Source organism: Rhamphochromis sp. 'chilingali' (genome assembly GCF_963969265.1).
Source record: "Rhamphochromis sp. 'chilingali' genome assembly, chromosome: 12".
Classification (NCBI taxonomy): domain Eukaryota; kingdom Metazoa; phylum Chordata; class Actinopteri; order Cichliformes; family Cichlidae; genus Rhamphochromis; species Rhamphochromis sp. 'chilingali'.
Genome location: NC_137939.1, coordinates 19,420,427 through 19,439,391, shown reverse-complemented (window position 1 = coordinate 19,439,391; position 18,965 = coordinate 19,420,427). Strand labels below are relative to the sequence as shown.

Genomic DNA, 18,965 nt, shown 5'->3' with positions numbered 1-18,965 from the left:
GTACCAAGGGCTCAGAGAAGAGCTTGAGAAGATGTGGAGGGTGAAGGTAACAGTGGTCCCAGTGGTAATCAGAGCAGTTGGTGTAGTGAAAATTAAGCTAGGCAAGTGGCTCCAGCAGATATTAGGAACAACATGTTGCTTAGGCTGCTGCCCCCGCGACCCGGCCTCGGATAAAGCAGATGAAGATGGATGGATGGAACATGAGAGATCTCTGTCCAGAAGAGCGCAGTCCTAACAGTCTGCCCGCAGGTCTATATAGCATTATAGCTATCGCCACCCAGTGAATTTGTGGGGTGTTGCACTCCCTACAACCATGAATTAGACAAGCAGGAGAACATGGATGGCATTTTATTTTGTTTACAGGACATTTTTTACAGGACATTTTAAACATGTGTTCCACTTCAGTTATCATTACTATAGTATTAAATTCCTGCTTATTACCAGAGATGGGCAGTAACGCGTTACAAGTAACGCGTTACTGTAATCTGATTACTTTTTTCAAGTAACGAGTAAAGTAAGGGATTACTATTGCAAAAACGGTAATTCGATTACCGTCACTTTCCCATAGGAACGCTGCGTTACTGCGTTACTAAAACCGTGATTTTTTTGCGAGAATGTCTCACGACAGTGACGTAAGCGAGTGCGCTGTTAGTGACAACAGCTGTGTGCAGATCAACAATGGATCACATATCGATTGTGGGAGATAGTATGAGCATGCAGCGTTTAAAGCGTGGAAGTACTGACCTTACTTTGAGTTTGATTCCATAAAAAATGACAAAAACATTAGCGTCTATCGTGCGTGGGAAGAAAACTTCTTTTTACAGCGAAAAAAACCCCTAAACTTCCAAGCAAGCACCGAGTGCGCAACGACGTAATGGGAAATTCACAGAGAAACTCGCGGATTCTTCCATTGACCGCGGCACACCTGCACCAGGGTAAACCTCCGCCTACCTCAGTCCTGCTTTACAGGTGAAAATAGAGCAACAGGACCACTGAGTCTTTGACTTTATTTATGTTCTGCTGTGTTTTGCATCTATTTGAAAGACTGAGTGTAAACACAAAAAATATTTTATGTGCTGGAATGTGTAGAAAATAGGTTTAAATGTTAAACTAATTTATTCAACTCAGAGAATGTTGCATATAATTACATTTTTGCTTGATGCATAAAGTTAAAAGATTAAAACTGATAAAACAAGTTTAAAAAAAGAGACTTTTCCATTTGATTACATTTTGTATGATGGATTACGCAGAAAAAGTAGAATTGGGCTGAAAGATCTATCGCTTTATCACCTCTTCAGGTTGTAAATCGTGTTTTTAAAAAGTAACTAAGTAACTAAGTAATTAATTACTTTTGAAAATAAGTAATCAGTAAAGTAACGGGATTACTTTTTGGGGAAGTAATCAGTAATTAGTTACTGATTACTTTTTTCAAGTAACTTGACCAACACTGCTTATTACACAGAAACGGCCAGAGGTGTTTCTTAGTAGTCATCACTTTAATTCTTGTTTCTGCCTTGATACCCCTACTATTACCACTTATATCCAAGCTGTGTTTCCACATTATTACCCACAGTTTTTGGGCCTTGTCATCAGATTACGTATATTTCAGTATAACTAACTGTGACCACTGTTGCTACCACAATATTACTTGGATATTAAGTGGTTATTACTTTGGTCATTGAGTGGTAATAACTTTTTGTTACACATTATTGCAGCCTTGTTTCTACGTTTTTAACCTACTATTACCACTTTATTACCAAGCTGTATAAGAAAGTGCTGCCGAATTAGGGTAGACTGTGGGACTCCTGTGTCAGCTGATGGGTACTGATAGGGCCAGCAGAATACAGCTTTGACAATCATCTTTGCAAAAACACATATTCCATATTCCAGTCTACATGGTGACATGGTGATGTCACGAAAACTGTCAGATAGTGAGGTAAAAGCAGTTTTCCGCACACAGAGTGCACATTTGGGATAGGATGTTGTTGACCTCAACTGAGGACAAAAAAAAATACTTAAAGGAATTTGCCCAGATCCAAGATCTTTTGCAGCAGAGTAAAAAAGAGCCATCAAGCTGAACAAATAATCCTACTGAATTAGACTAGACTGTGGGACTCCTGTGGCAGTTGATGGGTACTGATAGGCCAAGCAGAATGCAGCTTTAGACAGTCATCTTTGCAAAAACGAATGTTCCATATTCCAGTCTGCATATTCCGGGGTGATGCCATGAAAACTGTCAGATATTTAGCGAGGTAAACGCAATTTTCTACCTTCACTTTGTACTGTAGGAATTAGGTGTTGTTGACCTTAACTAAGGACATAGTTGGAGAGTGGAAAAATATTTAAAGGAATTTGAACATGTTTTCTGTTCAGGAAGCAGAGCAGAAGACTTGGGGGTTAGCTCGCCAATCTCTGTGGATAAGGTCACTGAGGTAAGTCAAAACTCTGGAAAGGATAAGATTTACCCCAAGTTCCTTAAAGCTCTGGATGTTGTGGGGCTGTTCAACTGGATATCTCTCTGCAATACTAGGACAGAGCCTCTTGGTGACAAGGGTCATATTCAAGAAGGGAGACTGAAGGGTGTGGTCGAGCTTTGGGGTACTGCCCTCCTCAGGCTACCTTAGAGGTAGTGGAAAAATTCAGGATGAATATTGTGGTTTTTGCTCTGATTATGTAACATTGGATATACTGCCAATTTTGTTCATGACTTTAATGAAGAAAATTTCTGTAATAAACGGATTCACATTTGTCTGTCTTGGGCTCATGTACCTGCATGGTGTTGATGGTGTGGTCCTGTTGACTTCATTGAGTATTGACCTGCAGTCAGCACTGGAGCAGTTTGCAGCTGACTGTGAAGCAGGAGGGATGAGAGATGACAAAGGCTATGGTTATCAGCCAGAAAAGGGTAGAATGCCACTGGGGAAATGAGGGATGAGTTTCTGTCTCAAGTGGAGGAGCAAGTATGTCAGGTTCATATTCAAATTCCTGTTGTTATGGCCATGGTTATGATCAAAAGAATAAGATCACAGATACAAGCCTTAGATGTGAGTTATTTGGGAGCTTCACAGTGAAGACCTGCTGTTTCTCCCGTAGGAAGGAGTCAGTTGAGGTGGTTTGGGTTTCTGAGTATAATGCATACATTCGGAACTCCATGATGTCCCACCACAGGAACATGTGGTGGTGGATGGGGAGATTAAGATTGGGTCATCTCTTCTTAGACTGTGGCTTGGATCCAGATAAGCAGAGAAAATGGGTGGATGGCTTATTAATTTACAGAATCTGATTTCTTACCAAACACCATCAAATAATAATTCTGGTCAGTTTGAACAGAAGTACTTATCATCTAATGTCAATCTGCTGCCTGGGTCCAGTGTGTTAAATATGTGCGGAGAATGCATGTGTACATTACAGTACAATGTGTTTATGTGTTTGTAAAATATGTAAGGCTGTTTTTACAATTATATTATATGATGTTAGAATAAAAAATGGTATCAATATGAATCTGTTATAAATCAGAGAGAACAATAGATTTTTACATTAAACGAGAATACAAACAATAAGCAACACTTAAAGCTGAGATAAGTGGAAGCACCTCTTTTGGATCATAGTCATAAAAATTTACCAAAAAACACTATCTCCAGGAAGACTAACACAGAGCCCAGAATAGTACATGCAATGTCTAATGAGCTTCTGCAATACAGAAGTCTTAGTTGTACCTTCTGTTCAGAAAGAACATGCATCAGGACATGTTTTATAATTAATTCAAGTCAGTGCATTTCTTTAAACTACAACATATTAAAAAAGAAAAAAAGGAGTCTGGCCTGTCCTGATCCAACACTAGAAATCCAAACCTTCATTGTTAAAGCAGGTTGTTAAGAGTTTGTTTCTTTATTTTTATGTGTTCCAGTGAGCAGATTACAAAGAATAACTAACCCTTAAAGAAGCATATGTATTCCTTCCTGATTTTTTACAATAGCACTGAATTTCAAAACATAAGCGGGGAATAAATGTCTTGGAATTGTGCTTTTGAATGCTACCATCAAAACATGTTATAGCCTTACAATAACTGACAACATTCTGAACATGTACAAACAGGACCAAGTTCAAAGGGACTCATGTAGATAACACCATAGTGAGTGGATGAACATGTGATTTATGGCAGTACATTAGAAGGAAGGGTTTAACATGCCAAATGTCCCCATTTTTAAAAAAAAAAATCACTCAAATGTCACATGACTCAAACGGAAAATTCACTTTTCTTTTCTGTACGTACAACGATTGCATAACATTTATTTAAAAAAAAAACAACAACCTCACATTTTTTAAAAATTCACATAAAAAAAACCCCAAAATATTTCTAATGCTGTATTGGTCCTGTGAGGCTTCTGAGCTATGTTACCTTTCAAACCCCAACCCACACTGATTTCTGAGTTCGGATGATGGTACGCTTCAGCTTCATTTCAAATCATGAAGGGAATATGTACAAGGACAGAAAAGACAAAACAGAGATCATAGATGGAACACATCTTTTATGGTAATAATGTGGAGCACAGGACCTCTATGTCCTACAGAAACCCAGAGTGTATAAACACCAATATCTAAACGGGACATGATACCTAATTTCTTGCAAAGACTTCCATAAGAGCCACAGCATAGCTATTTTGTTCTGAGGCTTGGTGCTTATAGCTTTAATGGCCAATCTGAACGATTTTCCTCTCAGAAGCAAAGACAGAAATGCACTTATGGTGCCAGAATCCTAAACAGAATCCTAAACATTGCACAACTATACCATTATATTTTCCCAAACCATGGGTAGTCTGATTTACCACTCAAAACCTAATCATATTTTAAATCATGTCAGTCAGTGGTTGTAGACTTTTTCAGTAATGATTTACGAAATTGGAAATTACGGCTTTTCAAAGTAAGCCTCATATTCATTTATTGTGGCCTCTTAGATCACCCATCTGTTGACAGATTTAATCCACAGATAAACTATTCTAAGTTCTCCAAGACACTCTGATAGTATTCATCTATGATGCATCATTAAAACTTCACATGCCCATGCCTAGCAGCGTGGATCAGTTTAGAAGTGCAATGCATGTGAAGAGGAATGCAAGAGAATGGAGTTTCTCCTTAAACAACTGAATACTGCTCTCAAATCCAAAAATGAATCTTAGCTGACTGCTTTTAATTTGAAACTCAACTTTATGGAAGCACATCGAAGTCCATCCATCCATGTGTCCAAAAAAAAAAAAAAAATCAGGATCATAAGTTCGGTTCTGAAATGCCATTCAAATGTTAACTGTTTTTTTTTTTAAACAAAAGAAAAAAAATGAAATAACCATTGGGCTATAACCATGCCCTGGAGTGAGGCCTGGGGAGGGTGATGTCTTGTTCACAGGCCAAAGCCCCTGGTGCCAGTCGAACCAGTCTATATGTATCTTGTCGACTTGGAGAAGACACTGTTTAACAAAAAAAAAAGAAAGACAACAAGAAACAAACAAACAAAAAACGACTATTATAGAAAGTCCCTATTTGGTCACTGTTCAAACCACAGTGAGGACTTGGTTACAATGCTGGCAGTAAGTCTATTTCAAATTTTTATGCACAGGCTTCCATTGTGGTGGCTTCAGGATATTGTCTGTGCTTTTTTGCAGTTGATGTGGTTCTGTTGGCTTTATCATGTGGTGGCCTATAGTTCACACTGGAGCAGTTTAGACACCAAAAGGTACTAGCTTAAGTGGTTTGGGCATCTGACTAGGATACCTCCTGAGCAAGCCTTTTGGGTATGTTCTACTGGGAGGAGGCACTGAGATAAACCCAAGACACACTACAGACATTAGGTCTCTCAGCTGGGCTGTAAATGCCTTGGTTTTCCCCCAGAGGAGGTGGCTGGGGAGAGAGCAATTTGGTCCTGGCCCTAGTTGGTTGCACTGTCCTTACAGAGATATATTTTTAGACAACTGAAAAACACCCTACATTCTGATCTGAAATATATGAAATTATACCATAAGTTATGGGCTGCATTATCAAGTACTACTCAGTTTCTTAATGAGAAAACATCTGAATGACATACTAATTATGTGAATTTACTTTTGGGCAAGAATAATCATTTGTTTTCTCACAATAAGTGGATGTGAGTCTCCTAATTATGAAAGCAATAATTTGTGCATTTTATATATATCCAAGAAAGTTACACTGTAGGCGGTCAAGCTCAAGACATTATACACAGAGTTTAATGTTAAAGGCTAAACTTTGGTGTCAAATGTAATACATGCTATGCTTAATAAAGGGATATGTATCATCGGTTTTTATCAGCCAAGCCTGTTGAACACATAATTAACAAGATTTGTATTATTTTTCATATTCTGAAAATGACTTGAAAAGCACTCCTCTACATACGGCCTTTGTTAGGTTGCAAAACATAGAGACATTTGAATTGACATTTTAAAATTTCTAGATTTCAAAATCTGCAGGACATTTGAATGTTATTTTAAATCACTTTGATAATAGAATAATAATTGGTTATTGGTAGCACTTGCTGGGAAGCTATAACTCAAGTAATGTTGAGTCACTAAATACAGTGTTAGTAGTTCAGTTGCGACATCATTTAGAACTATCTTCTGGCAAGACACTAAATCCCAATTTGCTTCTGTTGGCAAGCCAGTGCCTATAGCTCTCAGTGGTATGTGAGAATAAGAAACATTGAAAAGCAATTTGTTTAACAGCTATGATTTAAAAGTGCCAAATGAAAGAGCAGTCTTTTTTTCTTAAAAGAAAAATATATACTGATATGTACAAGACAACAACTGGGTGTAAAAGGTATTTCTCTTGAACAATTTTCTATAAAACATGAAAACTTGTAAACCTTTAACCCCAAAACACATGTACAGAACCGAGAATCATATCTGCAAGTTTCGTATCACAGTTTCCGCAGTAAATGGGACAGTGAGATAAATGATATCTCTCTCTCTCTCTACACACACACACACACACACAAGTGTGTGTGTGTGTGTGTGTGTGTGTGTGTGTGTGTGTGTGTGTGTGTGTGTGTGTGTGTGTGTGTGTGTGTGTGTGTGTAGAGAGAGAGAGAGAGAGAGATATATATATATATGTATTTGGCACCTGTTGTTGCTGGTAGTAGAAGTGTGTTCATCTACATTGTAGCTGAATAATATAAGGGTCATAGTTAGCCAATGCTTCCTTATTCAAATTCACACCATACAATCTATGTAAATGTTCAATTACCTGTACCAAAAACTGGGTTTGATCTGACAAAAAGTTCTGATTTGCAGCTTTACATAGTTAAGAAACTTTACATAGTTACGAAAAATGCCACAATTACTGTGGTACAGAGGTAGCAGTAAGGTGAAGGTGGCAGCTATAAATAAATATGCTCAACTTAACGTATAAGTTGTAATTTGCACCAGCCAGTTCATTGAGTCCTGCTATGCTGTTTTTAATATCATCGTTCACTGTGACAGCAGGTTCCTTGCATAAAATTCAAAATGCAAGGCCAATTTTAGGACATTAATTCTTAAGAATAACTTAAGTTGCTGGTAGTGGAGAGAGTGGAAGAGTGATGGAACATTAACAAGACACGTGACTGTACTGTAGTAATTTGACAGTTAGATGCCTGTGATTATGTCCAACAGCCCCCCAAAAAGACTGTTACCTGAATATACAGCAGCTTCAAGAAAACTACTCAACATCTGTGCTGTGCTGCATACTGATGGAAGCCTTTGGAGAGTGTTTGGAAGGAGGAAAAGTGAATCTGAGGTTCAACTGAAGTCACAGTGTATGTGTTCCTCAATGCATGGTTACTGGCAGCTGGACTTCCTGTAGTGAACAGTCTTTGTGCTTCTGGTCTATGAGATCACACTTCCACAGAGGTGATCTGGTTCATCTGGGCCCTCATTGACTGGATGCTGTTCAGGATCTTCTTCTGGTGACCAGCCAATGTCACTCCCACTCGGAGGATATCCCTGAAGATAAATCATACGCCATCATTACACCCAGCTATACCACAGGAGTAACAGTTGACATTTCAGAAGGCATTCTGGCTTGTGGATACTGACAACCAAATTTAAATGACAACTTTTGTGTATATTATAAAATTGTACAAAGTTGGTTAAAAAAGTTCAGGCACTTAGTCCATAATCGATCATGAAATTTACCAGTCTTCCTTTAAATCTGCAACACTTTAAGCAACAGTTACTTTCACATTTCTCAGTGCAAGTCCACTTGCGCTTGTGTCTCTGTGACACACATTTGGTCTCCTCTAGCATGTAAAAAAACCTCTTCAACTTAATTTTTCATTTCGGGAACATGGATAACTAGTATGGTAACTAGTATGATAAGTAGTATGATAACTAGTATGGCAGCAGCCTCCCTACAGTAAGGGAGGCTGCTGGTGTGGCCAAAAAAACTCTGGGCTTTGAAAGCTCTTATGTGCTGTTGCACAATGGCACACACAGGTAGTTCAGGTAATCTCCTACCATAGACACCTCAGGACATTATAGTTGAACAGCAGAGCATTCTGACAATGGGTGACAAATTTAAAGCACACAAACGTGTAAATGTTCAAAGTAAATAAATAAATAAATAAAAATACAGGCAGCTGCCCATGCTACCCTTCAGCTTCATAGTAGAAATACCTGTTGTATAAATGAGAAAATCCTAGGTGATTTTCAGGAAAGTTGAACCCTGACTTAACCTTGAGGTCAATATCATTAAGATTCAGACTCATCTGATACACCTCATTTTTGAGTTATTGTATTCACAAACTTGGGTATGTGGGGCAGGCAGGCAGGCAGCAGAGCAATGCTTTTACAATTGAGGGATACAAATAAAATAAAAAGATAAGTTCAGTCCTGCTCATGTTGCTGACCTGTGAGATCCAAGTCTTACCCCTGAAAGTTTGGACAGCCTAATAGACATGCTCATGTTTGATTTCTTTGGAAGTTTAAGGCCCATGGTCCATGAGGGGCGATTGTGGCTCAAGAGGGAGTTCGCCTTGTAATCGGAAGGTTGCCGGTTCGAGCCCTGGCTTGGACAGTCTCGGTCGTTGTGTCCTTGGGCAGTCCTTGGCGGTGGCGCCAGTGTCTGGCAGCCTCGCCTCTGTCAGTGCGCCCCAGGGTGGCTGTGGCTACAATGTAGCTTGCCATCACCTGTGTGTGAATGGGTGGATGACTGGATGTGTAAAGCGCTTTGGGGTCCTTAGGGACTAGTAAAACGCTATACAAAATACAGGCCATTTAACATGGTGGCAAATATTAAGTGCTTATTTTAATTTTTGTTGGCAAAGCCTCATAATTTTATTACCATATCTTTAATTATTATTATTATATATCAGTTTAGAATCCTCACTCTTACTTTTATGTCTTTATAAAGAGAGGCCTCCACTTATATCAACGAGCTTCTTCAGCCTTACTCTCCAAACCGTCATGTCATACCATTATGGGGATCCTTCGCGATCCCCATAATGGTATGACATCATAGAACAACTGCCTGAATACCTGCTTCTCCACAACATGGAAGCTCATCTCAACCAAGCTGAGTAGACACATGAGTCAATATGTAAGGACACCTGAGAAAGGTATTGGAAATAACACCACAGAGCCAAAGCGACAGCTCCTGGTTGGCAGAGCAGTACACAAGGATTCTTAGACCAGTACCAACATGAGCAGTGCCAAGTTTGACTACAAACACCATCAAGGCATGGAGACATCAGTAGGTCCCTGAATGCACGCTGTTGTATCTGGCACAAAGAGATTAGCAACAGATTCTTTAAGTCCCAACTTTTCTGAACCATTTTTCCTTTGCGGCAGGGCATATTTTCCCGCTGAAAGAGGCCATAGCCATTAGGGAATACTGTTTCCGTGAATACGTTTCTGTTTCTTTCAGATTACATTAAAGCAATTACTAACAGTTAAACACTGAAATGACAGGTGAGATACTATTTTTCAACTATTAATGAGTCCACAGTAACTTAACGAGTAACAACATTTATAATGTAGTTTCACTGGTCTGGCCCATTTAAGATCACTTAAGATCAAAGTAGGGTGTACAGTTTGTGTACATGGTCTGCAACAATGCTTAGGTAGGTAGTAGGTAGTAATATCCACATAGATGGCAAGGTCCAAGGTTTCCCTCACTCAAATCCTTACACTTCCCCATTGTTGCCGCATTCTAACTCATCAGCTAGTGTGTGCACGTGAGACCTCTGTTTTTGATATAAGAAAAGTATCTAACATACTCCATGGTCATTTGAGACACCACATCAAAGCTGGTGAAGCCTTCACTGGTGAAATTCTCCTTGTACTGGCCCATTTTTATGGCATCCAGCCACTCATCGATGGTGCTGAAAGAGGAGAAATCTGGAGTGCTGCGATCAAGCAGAGCTAAATGAACACTAAATGGTGGATAGAAAAAGACAAAAGAACTAGAAGTTAAAAAGATGATTGGGTGTCAGCAACTCTCAGCGTGAAATAATTGTTCTTCCTGTCATACCTTGATGACAATGGTGTCATGGCCTTCAGGCTGTTGGGATTGCGGATCATCTTATCCAGTGTGCTGACAATCTGGCTGAATTTGGGTCGGTTGTTGCGATCTTTCTGCCAGCAGTCAAGCATTAGCTGATGTAGTGCACTAGGACAATCCATAGGGGGTGGCAACCTATAGTCCTGCTCTATGGCATTGATTACCTAAAACAATTTGCATGAAAACTCATGGTTAAAACAAAAGTCTTGGAATAAGGTGCAAAATGTAAATAAAAACTGAATGCATTCAGATCATAATTCTGATTGCAAAAAGCTGACAAACAGGACAGGATTTAAAAAGAAAAAAGAAATGACTTGCAAATCTGATAAACTGATATATTATTCTCATAGCAAATGTTTAAACTGAGAAAATGTACTATTTTAAGAAAAAGAGCCATTTGGAATCTCAAATAAGTTGGGACATGGACATGTTTAACACTGTGTAGTATGAGGTTGCCACGGAGGTCACCACCTTTATGGACAGAGTAAATCATTACAGACCTCCAAACTTCACGTGGCCTTCAGATTAGCTCAACAACAGTGCATAGAGAGCTTCATGGGTTTGAAAACAGCATCGGATCCAGAGGCCTACAGCACGCCACCACCAGACTCTAGAGTAGTGGAGATGTGTTTTCTGGAGTGACAAATCACGTGTCTCCATCTGGCAATCTGATGGATGCCTCTGGTTTGAGCAATTGCCATGAGAACAGTACTTATCTAACTGTATTGTGTCAAAGCTTAAAATTTGGTGGCGGAGCGATGGGGTTGTTTTTCAGGAGTAAGTAGTGTGCATCAAGGTTTATTTAGTTCGTTCACATTTCTCATTTCTCTGCGACGTGCTGATTTCAGGGTACAATTTCAGTCACAAAACATTTTCTCTGACTGACTACAGAAGCAATAATGGGCCGTTATCACATTCTTTTGGCAGTAAATTGAAACTACTTAACTGAAACTGCTAAGCCCAAGGGAACAACTACCACTACCTGGCAGTTTATCATTGTTTATCTTAAACACAAATACCAGTAATTTTAAAGGGCTTTACTCACATCTTGATTACTCATGTCCCAGTAGGGCCTCTCTCCATATGACATCACCTCCCACATGACTATGCCATAGCTCCAGCAGTCACTTGAGGAGGTGAACTTCCTGTACTGAATGGCCTCTGGTGCTGTCCACCTGATGGGAATCTTTCCCCCCTAAGAAGAAGAAGAGGTTCATTTATGACAGAATTTATAATACAATTTGAAGTATTATAAATGAAATGTACTGAATGAAGGTCTCCATAGTCACTGATAAGGACTCACCAGAGCACTGGTGTAAGTGGGGTCTGAAGTATCCTCTTCAAGGAAACGTGACAGGCCAAAGTCAGACACTTTGCACACTAGGTTGCTGTTGACCAAGATGTTCCTCGCTGCCAGGTCTCGATGGACATAGTTCATGTCACACAAGTATTTCATTCCTGCTGCAATGCCGCGCAACATTCCCACCAGCTGTATCACTGTGAACTGGCCATCATTTTGCTTTCAAGAAAACAACATCAAATTAGTGTAAATTAATGTAAATTCACTCCACAAAAATCACATGTGCTGACTCTCCAAACATCACAGGTTGTTATAAAACTAATTGGAAAAAAACACTGGACTCTTTTGGATAAATGTCTGAGCATTATGTCTCAACCACTCTGCCTGCTTCCATGTGCAGCCTTTTTCAGATATTAAACTGTACAAATTCTCTTGAAAAAGAGAGTACCAGGGTACCAGGTTCTACAGGGAGTGCAGAATTATTAGGCAAGTTGTATTTTTGAGGAATAATTTTATTATTGAACAACAACCATGTTCTCAATGAACCCAAAAAAACTCATTAATATCAAAGCTGAATGTTTTTGGAAGTAGTTTTTAGTTTGTTTTTAGTTTTAGCTATTTTAGGGGGGTATCTGTGTGTGCAGGTGACTATTACTGTGCATAATTATTAGGCAACTTAACAAAAAACAAATATATACCCATTTCAATTATTTATTTTTACCAGTGAAACCAATATAACATCTCCATATTCACAAATATACATTTCTGACATTCAAAAACAAAACAAAAACAAATCAGCGACCAATATAGCCACCTTTCTTTGCAAGGACACTCAAAAGCCTGCCATCCATGGATTCTGTCAGTGTTTTGATCTGTTCACCATCAACATTGCGTGCAGCAGCAACCACAGCCTCCCAGACACTGTTCAGAGAGGTGTACTGTTTTCCCTCGTTGTAAATCTCACATTTTATGATGGACCACAGGTTCTCAATGGGGTTCAGATCAGGTGAACAAGGTGGCCATGTCATTAGTTTTTCTTCTTTTATACCCTTTCTTGCCAGCCACGCTGTGGAGTACTTGGACGCGTGTGATGGAGCATTGTCCTGCATGAAAATCATGTTTTTCTTGAAGGATGCAGACGTCTTCCTGTACCACTGCTTGAAGAAGGTGTCTTCCAGAAACTGGCAGTAGGACTGGGAGTTGAGCTTGACTCCATCCTCAACCCGAAAAGGCCCCACAAGCTCATCTTTGATGATACCAGCCCAAACCAGTACTCCACCTCCACCTTGCTGGCGTCTGAGTCGGACTGGAGCTCTCTGCCCTTTACCAATCCAGCCACGGGCCCATCCATCTGGCCCATCAAGACTCACTCTCATTTCATCAGTCCATAAAACCTTAGAAAAACCAGTCTTGAGATATTTCTTGGCCCAGTCTTGACGTTTCAGCTTGTGTGTCTTGTTCAGTGGTGGTCGTCTTTCAGCCTTTCTTTCCTTGGCCATGTCTCTGAGTATTGCACACCTTGTGCTTTTGGGCACTCCAGTGATGTTGCAGCTCTGAAATATGGCCAAACTGGTGGCAAGTGGCATCTTGGCAGCTGCACGCTTGACTTTTCTCAGTTCATGGGCAGTTATTTTGCGCCTTGGTTTTTCCACACGCTTCTTGCGACCCTGTTGACTATTTTGAATGAAACGCTTGATTGTTCGATGATCACGCTTCAGAAGCTTTGCAATTTTGAGACTGCTGCATCCCTCTGCAAGATATCTCACTATTTTTGACTTTTCTGAGCCTGTCAAGGCCTTCTTTTGACCCATTTTGCCAAAGGAAAGGAAGTTGCCTAATAATTATGCACACCTGATATAGGGTGTTGATGTCATTAGACCACACCCCTTCTCATTACAGAGATGCACATCACCTAATATGCTTAATTGGTAGTACAATCATGTTTTGACAGCCACGTAAAGTAACATGGCAAGGTCAGCTCTAGCACACACACACACACACACCACAAAACACACCTCATGGTCTCCATTATCAAATTCAAATTCAAATTTTATTTGTCACACACACACAACCATACACAGTATGACATGGGGGTGAAATGCTTGTAGCTGTACAATGCCCGACCATTAAATGACAGAAGAAAAGTTTTACAATATTTACAATTACAGTTTACTACAAAAATTTACAAATGAACTTAGGAATTTACAGTAAAGAATGTGCAAATTTCAGAAGAGATTATAAAGTTTATAAAGATTATAAATTATAGGAATTATAGGATTATAGGAAATGTGTGGTGGTGCGTGTGGTGATGTGTGTGAGAGTCCAGTCTTATAGTGACGTGTGTGGGAGAGTCCAGTCCTACACCTGGTTCAGGCCCCGAATAGCCTGGGGGAAGAAGCTCCTCCTCATTCTCTCTGTTTTGGCCTTAAGGGAGCGGAAGCGCTTCCCAGACCTCAACAGTGAGAAGAGTCCATTGTTGGGATGGGAGAGGTCCATCATAATCTTCCTAGCTTTGGACTTGCACCGCTTGGTGTAGATGGACAGCAGGTCAGGGAGCTCTGATTGAATGATGCGTTCGGCTGAGCGCACCACTCTTTGCAGATCTCGTCTGTCCTGCTTGGTGCTGTTCCCAAACCAGGTGCAGATGTTTGCCGTCAGGACGCTCTCGATGGTGCAGGAGTAGAAGTTCTTGAGCACCTTCAGTGGCAGATGGAAGTCTCTAAGTCTTCTTTTTTTTTTCTTTTTTCTAAGTCTTCTGAGGAAGAAGAGACACTGACGGGCTTTCTTAACCAGGGAGTTGATGTGGCAGGACCATGACAGGTCCTGAGTGATGTGGACACCCAGGTATCGGAAACTGTCCACTCTCTCCACTGGCGTGCCACTGATGATGAGGGGTTTGTAATTCCTCGTCTGCTTTGTAGTGAAGTCCACGATCAGCTCCTTAGTCTTGCTGATGTTTAGGAGGAGGTTATTCTCCTGGCACCAGGTCTCCAGGTTCCTAATCTCCTCCAGGTAGGCCATCTCGATGTTGTCGGAGATCAGGCCCACAACAGCAGTGTCGTCAGCAAACTTGACAATGGAGGTGGTGTCTGATGTGGCTACACAGTCATAAGTGTACAGTGAGTACAGCAGGGGGCTTAAAACACAGCCCTGAGGCACTCTAGTGCTGAGTGAGATGGAGGGGGAGACTTGTTTTCCCACCCTCACTGATTGGGGTCTGTCTGTGAGGAAGTTGAGGATCCACTGACACAGTGACGAGCTGAGTCCTAGATCCGTCAACTTGGTGAAAAGCTTAGAGGGAATTATTGTGTTGAATGCTGAACTGTAATCCACGAACAGCATCCTAACATAATTCCCTCTGCCAGTGTCCAGGTGACTCAGGGATGTGTGGAGCAGGTGACATATGGCATCGTCTGTGGAACGATTAGTCCGGTAAGCAAACTGAAATGAGTCGATGGTGGCAGGAAGTGAAGAAGTGATGTGATCTCTCATCAGTCTTTCAAAACACTTCATCACAATTGAAGTCAGTGCTACTGGACGGTAGTCATTGTGGCAAGCGGGCTGTTGTTTCTTTGGAACAGGAACAATAATGGACTGTTTGAAGCACGTGGGAACCACAGCTTGGGCCAGGGAGAGGTTGAAGATCTCCGTGAACACCGGTGCTAGCTGGTCAGCGCAGGCTCTAAGGACCCGGCCAGGGATTGCATCTGGTCCTGCTGCCTTCCTGGTGTTCACCCTCCTGAAGGTGTTCCTCACGGCATGCTCTGTGATGACAAATGCATTTTCTTCACTGGTGCACTCCGAGCGCGCACAGCCGTTTGTTGTTTTAATTGCTGCAGTGTCAAAGCGAGCATAAAACGTGTTCAGCTCATCAGCCAGTGAAGCATCGGCATTCATCATTGAAGAAGCTGGTCGTTTATAGTCCGTTATAGTCCGCAGTCCTTTCCACAGGCTCCTAGAGTCGCACTGTCGTAGTTGTGACTTTAGTTTTTCCCCGTAGCTCCGCTTTGCCTTTCTGACCGCGCTGCGTACGTTGTAGGACGCAGCCTTGTATAGGTCCATATTACCGGAGACGAGCCCTTCATTGTAGGCAGCGGTGCGTGATCTCAGAGTGTCGCGGATGTTTTTATCCACCCACGGCTTCTGGTTGGGAAACGTTCGGATGATAGTTCTTTCTGCTGTGTCGTCTGCTAGTTTCCCGATAAATCCCACAACCGCTTCCGTAAATATGTTGATGTCATCAGAGCTGCGCCAAAACATGTCCCAGTCTGCGTCATCCAGTGTGTCCTGCAGCGCCACTGATTGGTCCGTCCAGCGAGCGACCTCCCTCCTGATTGGTGGTTGCTGCTTTAGCCTTTGTTTGTAAGCAGGCATGAGGAAGATGGCGGCATGGTCCGATTTTCCAAATGCCGGCAGGGGCTGAGCCTTGTAACAGTTCTTGAACGGGGTGTAGCAGTGGTCTAATGTCCTAGTGCCCCGGGTGGGGCAGTTGATGTGCTGGTGAAGGTTGAGAAATGTCCGTTTGAGATTCACTCTGTTAAAATCTCCCATAACAATGAGTGCGGCATCTTGGTGGAGTGTTTGTTGATGTGTGAGAGCCTCATGTAGCTCACATAAGGCAGTGTCCGAGTCCGCGTGAGGTGGAATGTAAACAGTGCAGGCAATGACCGTAGTGAATTCCCGAGGGAGATAGAAAGGGCGACATTTAACGATCAAAAGCTCCAGATTGGGCGAGCAAGAGCGTGTGAGTGGGGAGATGTTTGTGCTGTCGCACCATCTGTTGTTCACCATCAAACACACTCCACCACCTCTTTTCTTCCCCGACTCCATTGTCCTGTCCATGTGGTAAACCGGAAAGAACCTCGTCGGCTGCACGGCGTGGTCTGGTATCGCTGGGTTCAGCCAAGTCTCGGTGAAGCAGAGGAGGTTGCAGTCCCGAATGTCTCTCTGGAACTTGATTCTGGCTCTGAGGTCATCAAGCTTGTTCTCGATGGATTGAACATTGGCTAGCAGGATACTGGGCATGGGTGCGCGGTGTGCGCGAGCCCGTAGCCTGTTCCTGATGCTGGCTCTTTTACCTCGAGGCCGTCGCTTAGGGTCGCGTCCTTTGTTCTCTCTCAGGATCTCCTTTGGCCAGGTTGGGTCCGGAGTTAAACATGGTGAAATGTTTGTGTATTGTAGACCAATAGAAACCAAAGTGTCTCTGCTGTAGCAAATTTGTGTGTTTTGCATGATGCCCATGCAAGATTATGGCAGATATAGCAAAAAGTGACGAAAAACTGCAAAAAGTGGAGAAGTTGGGGCAGAGCATCCAGCACGGCAGCCGACCTCACCGGCACCATTTTGTTCAAGCAGATAAGACAATTAGCAGATAAGAAGAAACAACATGCACCAGGAGATGCAGTGTAAATGGTATATGGACTGATTCTTATATAGACTTAGACTTAGAGACTTAGAGCTTTTTTTTTTGTCATTGTGCAATTTCTTGCACAGCAAAATTGGGTAGCAGGACCACAAAGGTGCAAAAGTAAGAAGAAGAGAAACCAATATACAACGAGGGGGAAAAATATACCGCTTTTCTACTCTCCCAGAGCACTCGGACTTGCCCAAGGTTATTTGGCATGACAGACTGGGGGAGCCAGAGATCAAACCACGAATCTTCTGATGAGCAGATGACCTGGTCGACCTCCTGAGCTACAGCCACCCAAAAGTGGATGGCAGTCTGATTCCTGCCTATCAAGGCTAGCTATTAAGACGTGAAACATCAAACCCTTCCTGGTGGGAAAGGAGGTTCAAGGTTCAAGAGGTTCAAGAGGTTGAGAGATACAGGTTGGGCTCACATTAAGGCAAGCATTGAGCTCTGGAACCAGCCTCCTGGGGATTGGACTCTGTTCCAGTCTAGAGTTGCTCTTGGTATTCTTTTCACTTTTGAGACACTTTGGTTCAGGGGATAGGTCCTGACTGTCATTTGCACTTATGTGCCAAACAACATATATTATTATTCTTATAAATAGTATTGTTATTATTATAACCCAACCTTCTTACAGTCACTGACTGGGATGATTGAGGGTGCTCCATTTGGTGACTCTGTTGTCCTACTGAACTAGAGAACTGGAGGGAGCTGATCAAGAACAACGATCTGTCTGATTTGGACTTAAGTGGTGTTTCGTGTTTGGACTTCTGTGCAAATCACAGTTTGTCCATAACGTAGACCATGTTTAAACATAAGGATGTGTCTAGGTGCACGTGGCACCAAGACACCCTAGGCCAGAGATATATGTTCTGGATAATTGGCTAATAGACGGGAGCTGAGCTGCCATCTCATCACGACCTGGTAGTGAGCTGGATCAGGTAGTGGGGGAGAGGATTCTGGACCTAGTACACCCAAACATGTTGTGGAGGGAATGGGAATGCTGGGAATGCCTGGCAGAGACCCTGGTACAGCAGATCTTCAACTCCCACCTCCAGCAGAACTTGACATTGAGTCCAAATGAACCATATTCTGCACGTGTGTTGCTAAGGTTGCTGCAAGGAGCTGTGTGAAACAAGGTGGTTGGTGCCTGTCAGGGTTGTAATCCTCAAACCAGATAGTGGGCATTGGAGATGAAGGGAGCCATCAAGTTGTAGAAGGTTAGCCTGTGGGACTTCAGAGGCAACTGATGAGCACTGGTAGGAAAAAATGAAGCAAATACTCAGGTGTGGGAAGAGTTTGTGAGGCCATGGAACAACACTTTCTGTCTACCTTGAAGCTGAAGTGACCGTCAGATGACTCAGGCGGGTACTGTATTCACATTGTGTAGAGTGCGAGTGGGGTGCTTCTGACCTTAGGCATTGTTGGGGAGTAACGGAATACATGTACCGCCGTTACGTATTTAAATATACATGTACCGTCGTTATGTATTTAAAATACAAAATATGTATTCCATTACAGTTACCGTTTAAAAAGGAGGTATTTAGAATACAGTCACTTTGTTGAAATAAATGGATTACACGGCGGTACTTTCCTGTTTCATATTTTGGCGGGTCAGGACTGTTTGGGTTTTGTTTGACAGCTATGTTCTGTTGCTCCAGGCAGCAGCGTTACGGTTGCCATGGTTACAGGGTGATGCTCTCTCTCTGCGCC

The 18,965-nt window shown here is 41.9% G+C and overlaps 1 protein-coding gene across 2 annotated transcripts in view; it reads right to left on the bottom strand.

The window, feature by feature from the left end:
- Window positions 1-3,874: 3,874 nt before the first annotated feature.
- LOC308407660 (ephrin type-B receptor 2-like) overlaps window positions 3,875-18,965 on the bottom strand; it is an 86,593-nt gene continuing 71,502 nt past the window's right edge. For both annotated transcript variants that reach the window (XM_080899446.1, XM_080899447.1), the window contains exons 12-16: window positions 11,846-12,061; window positions 11,588-11,737; window positions 10,513-10,706; window positions 10,259-10,414; window positions 3,875-7,985 (exon numbers count right to left, since the gene is read on the bottom strand). In XM_080899446.1, the coding sequence (XP_080755572.1) occupies window positions 7,877-7,985; window positions 10,259-10,414; window positions 10,513-10,706; window positions 11,588-11,737; window positions 11,846-12,061 (825 nt within the window). In that variant the 3' untranslated portion in view covers window positions 3,875-7,876. The remainder of the gene's footprint in view (window positions 7,986-10,258; window positions 10,415-10,512; window positions 10,707-11,587; window positions 11,738-11,845; window positions 12,062-18,965) is intronic.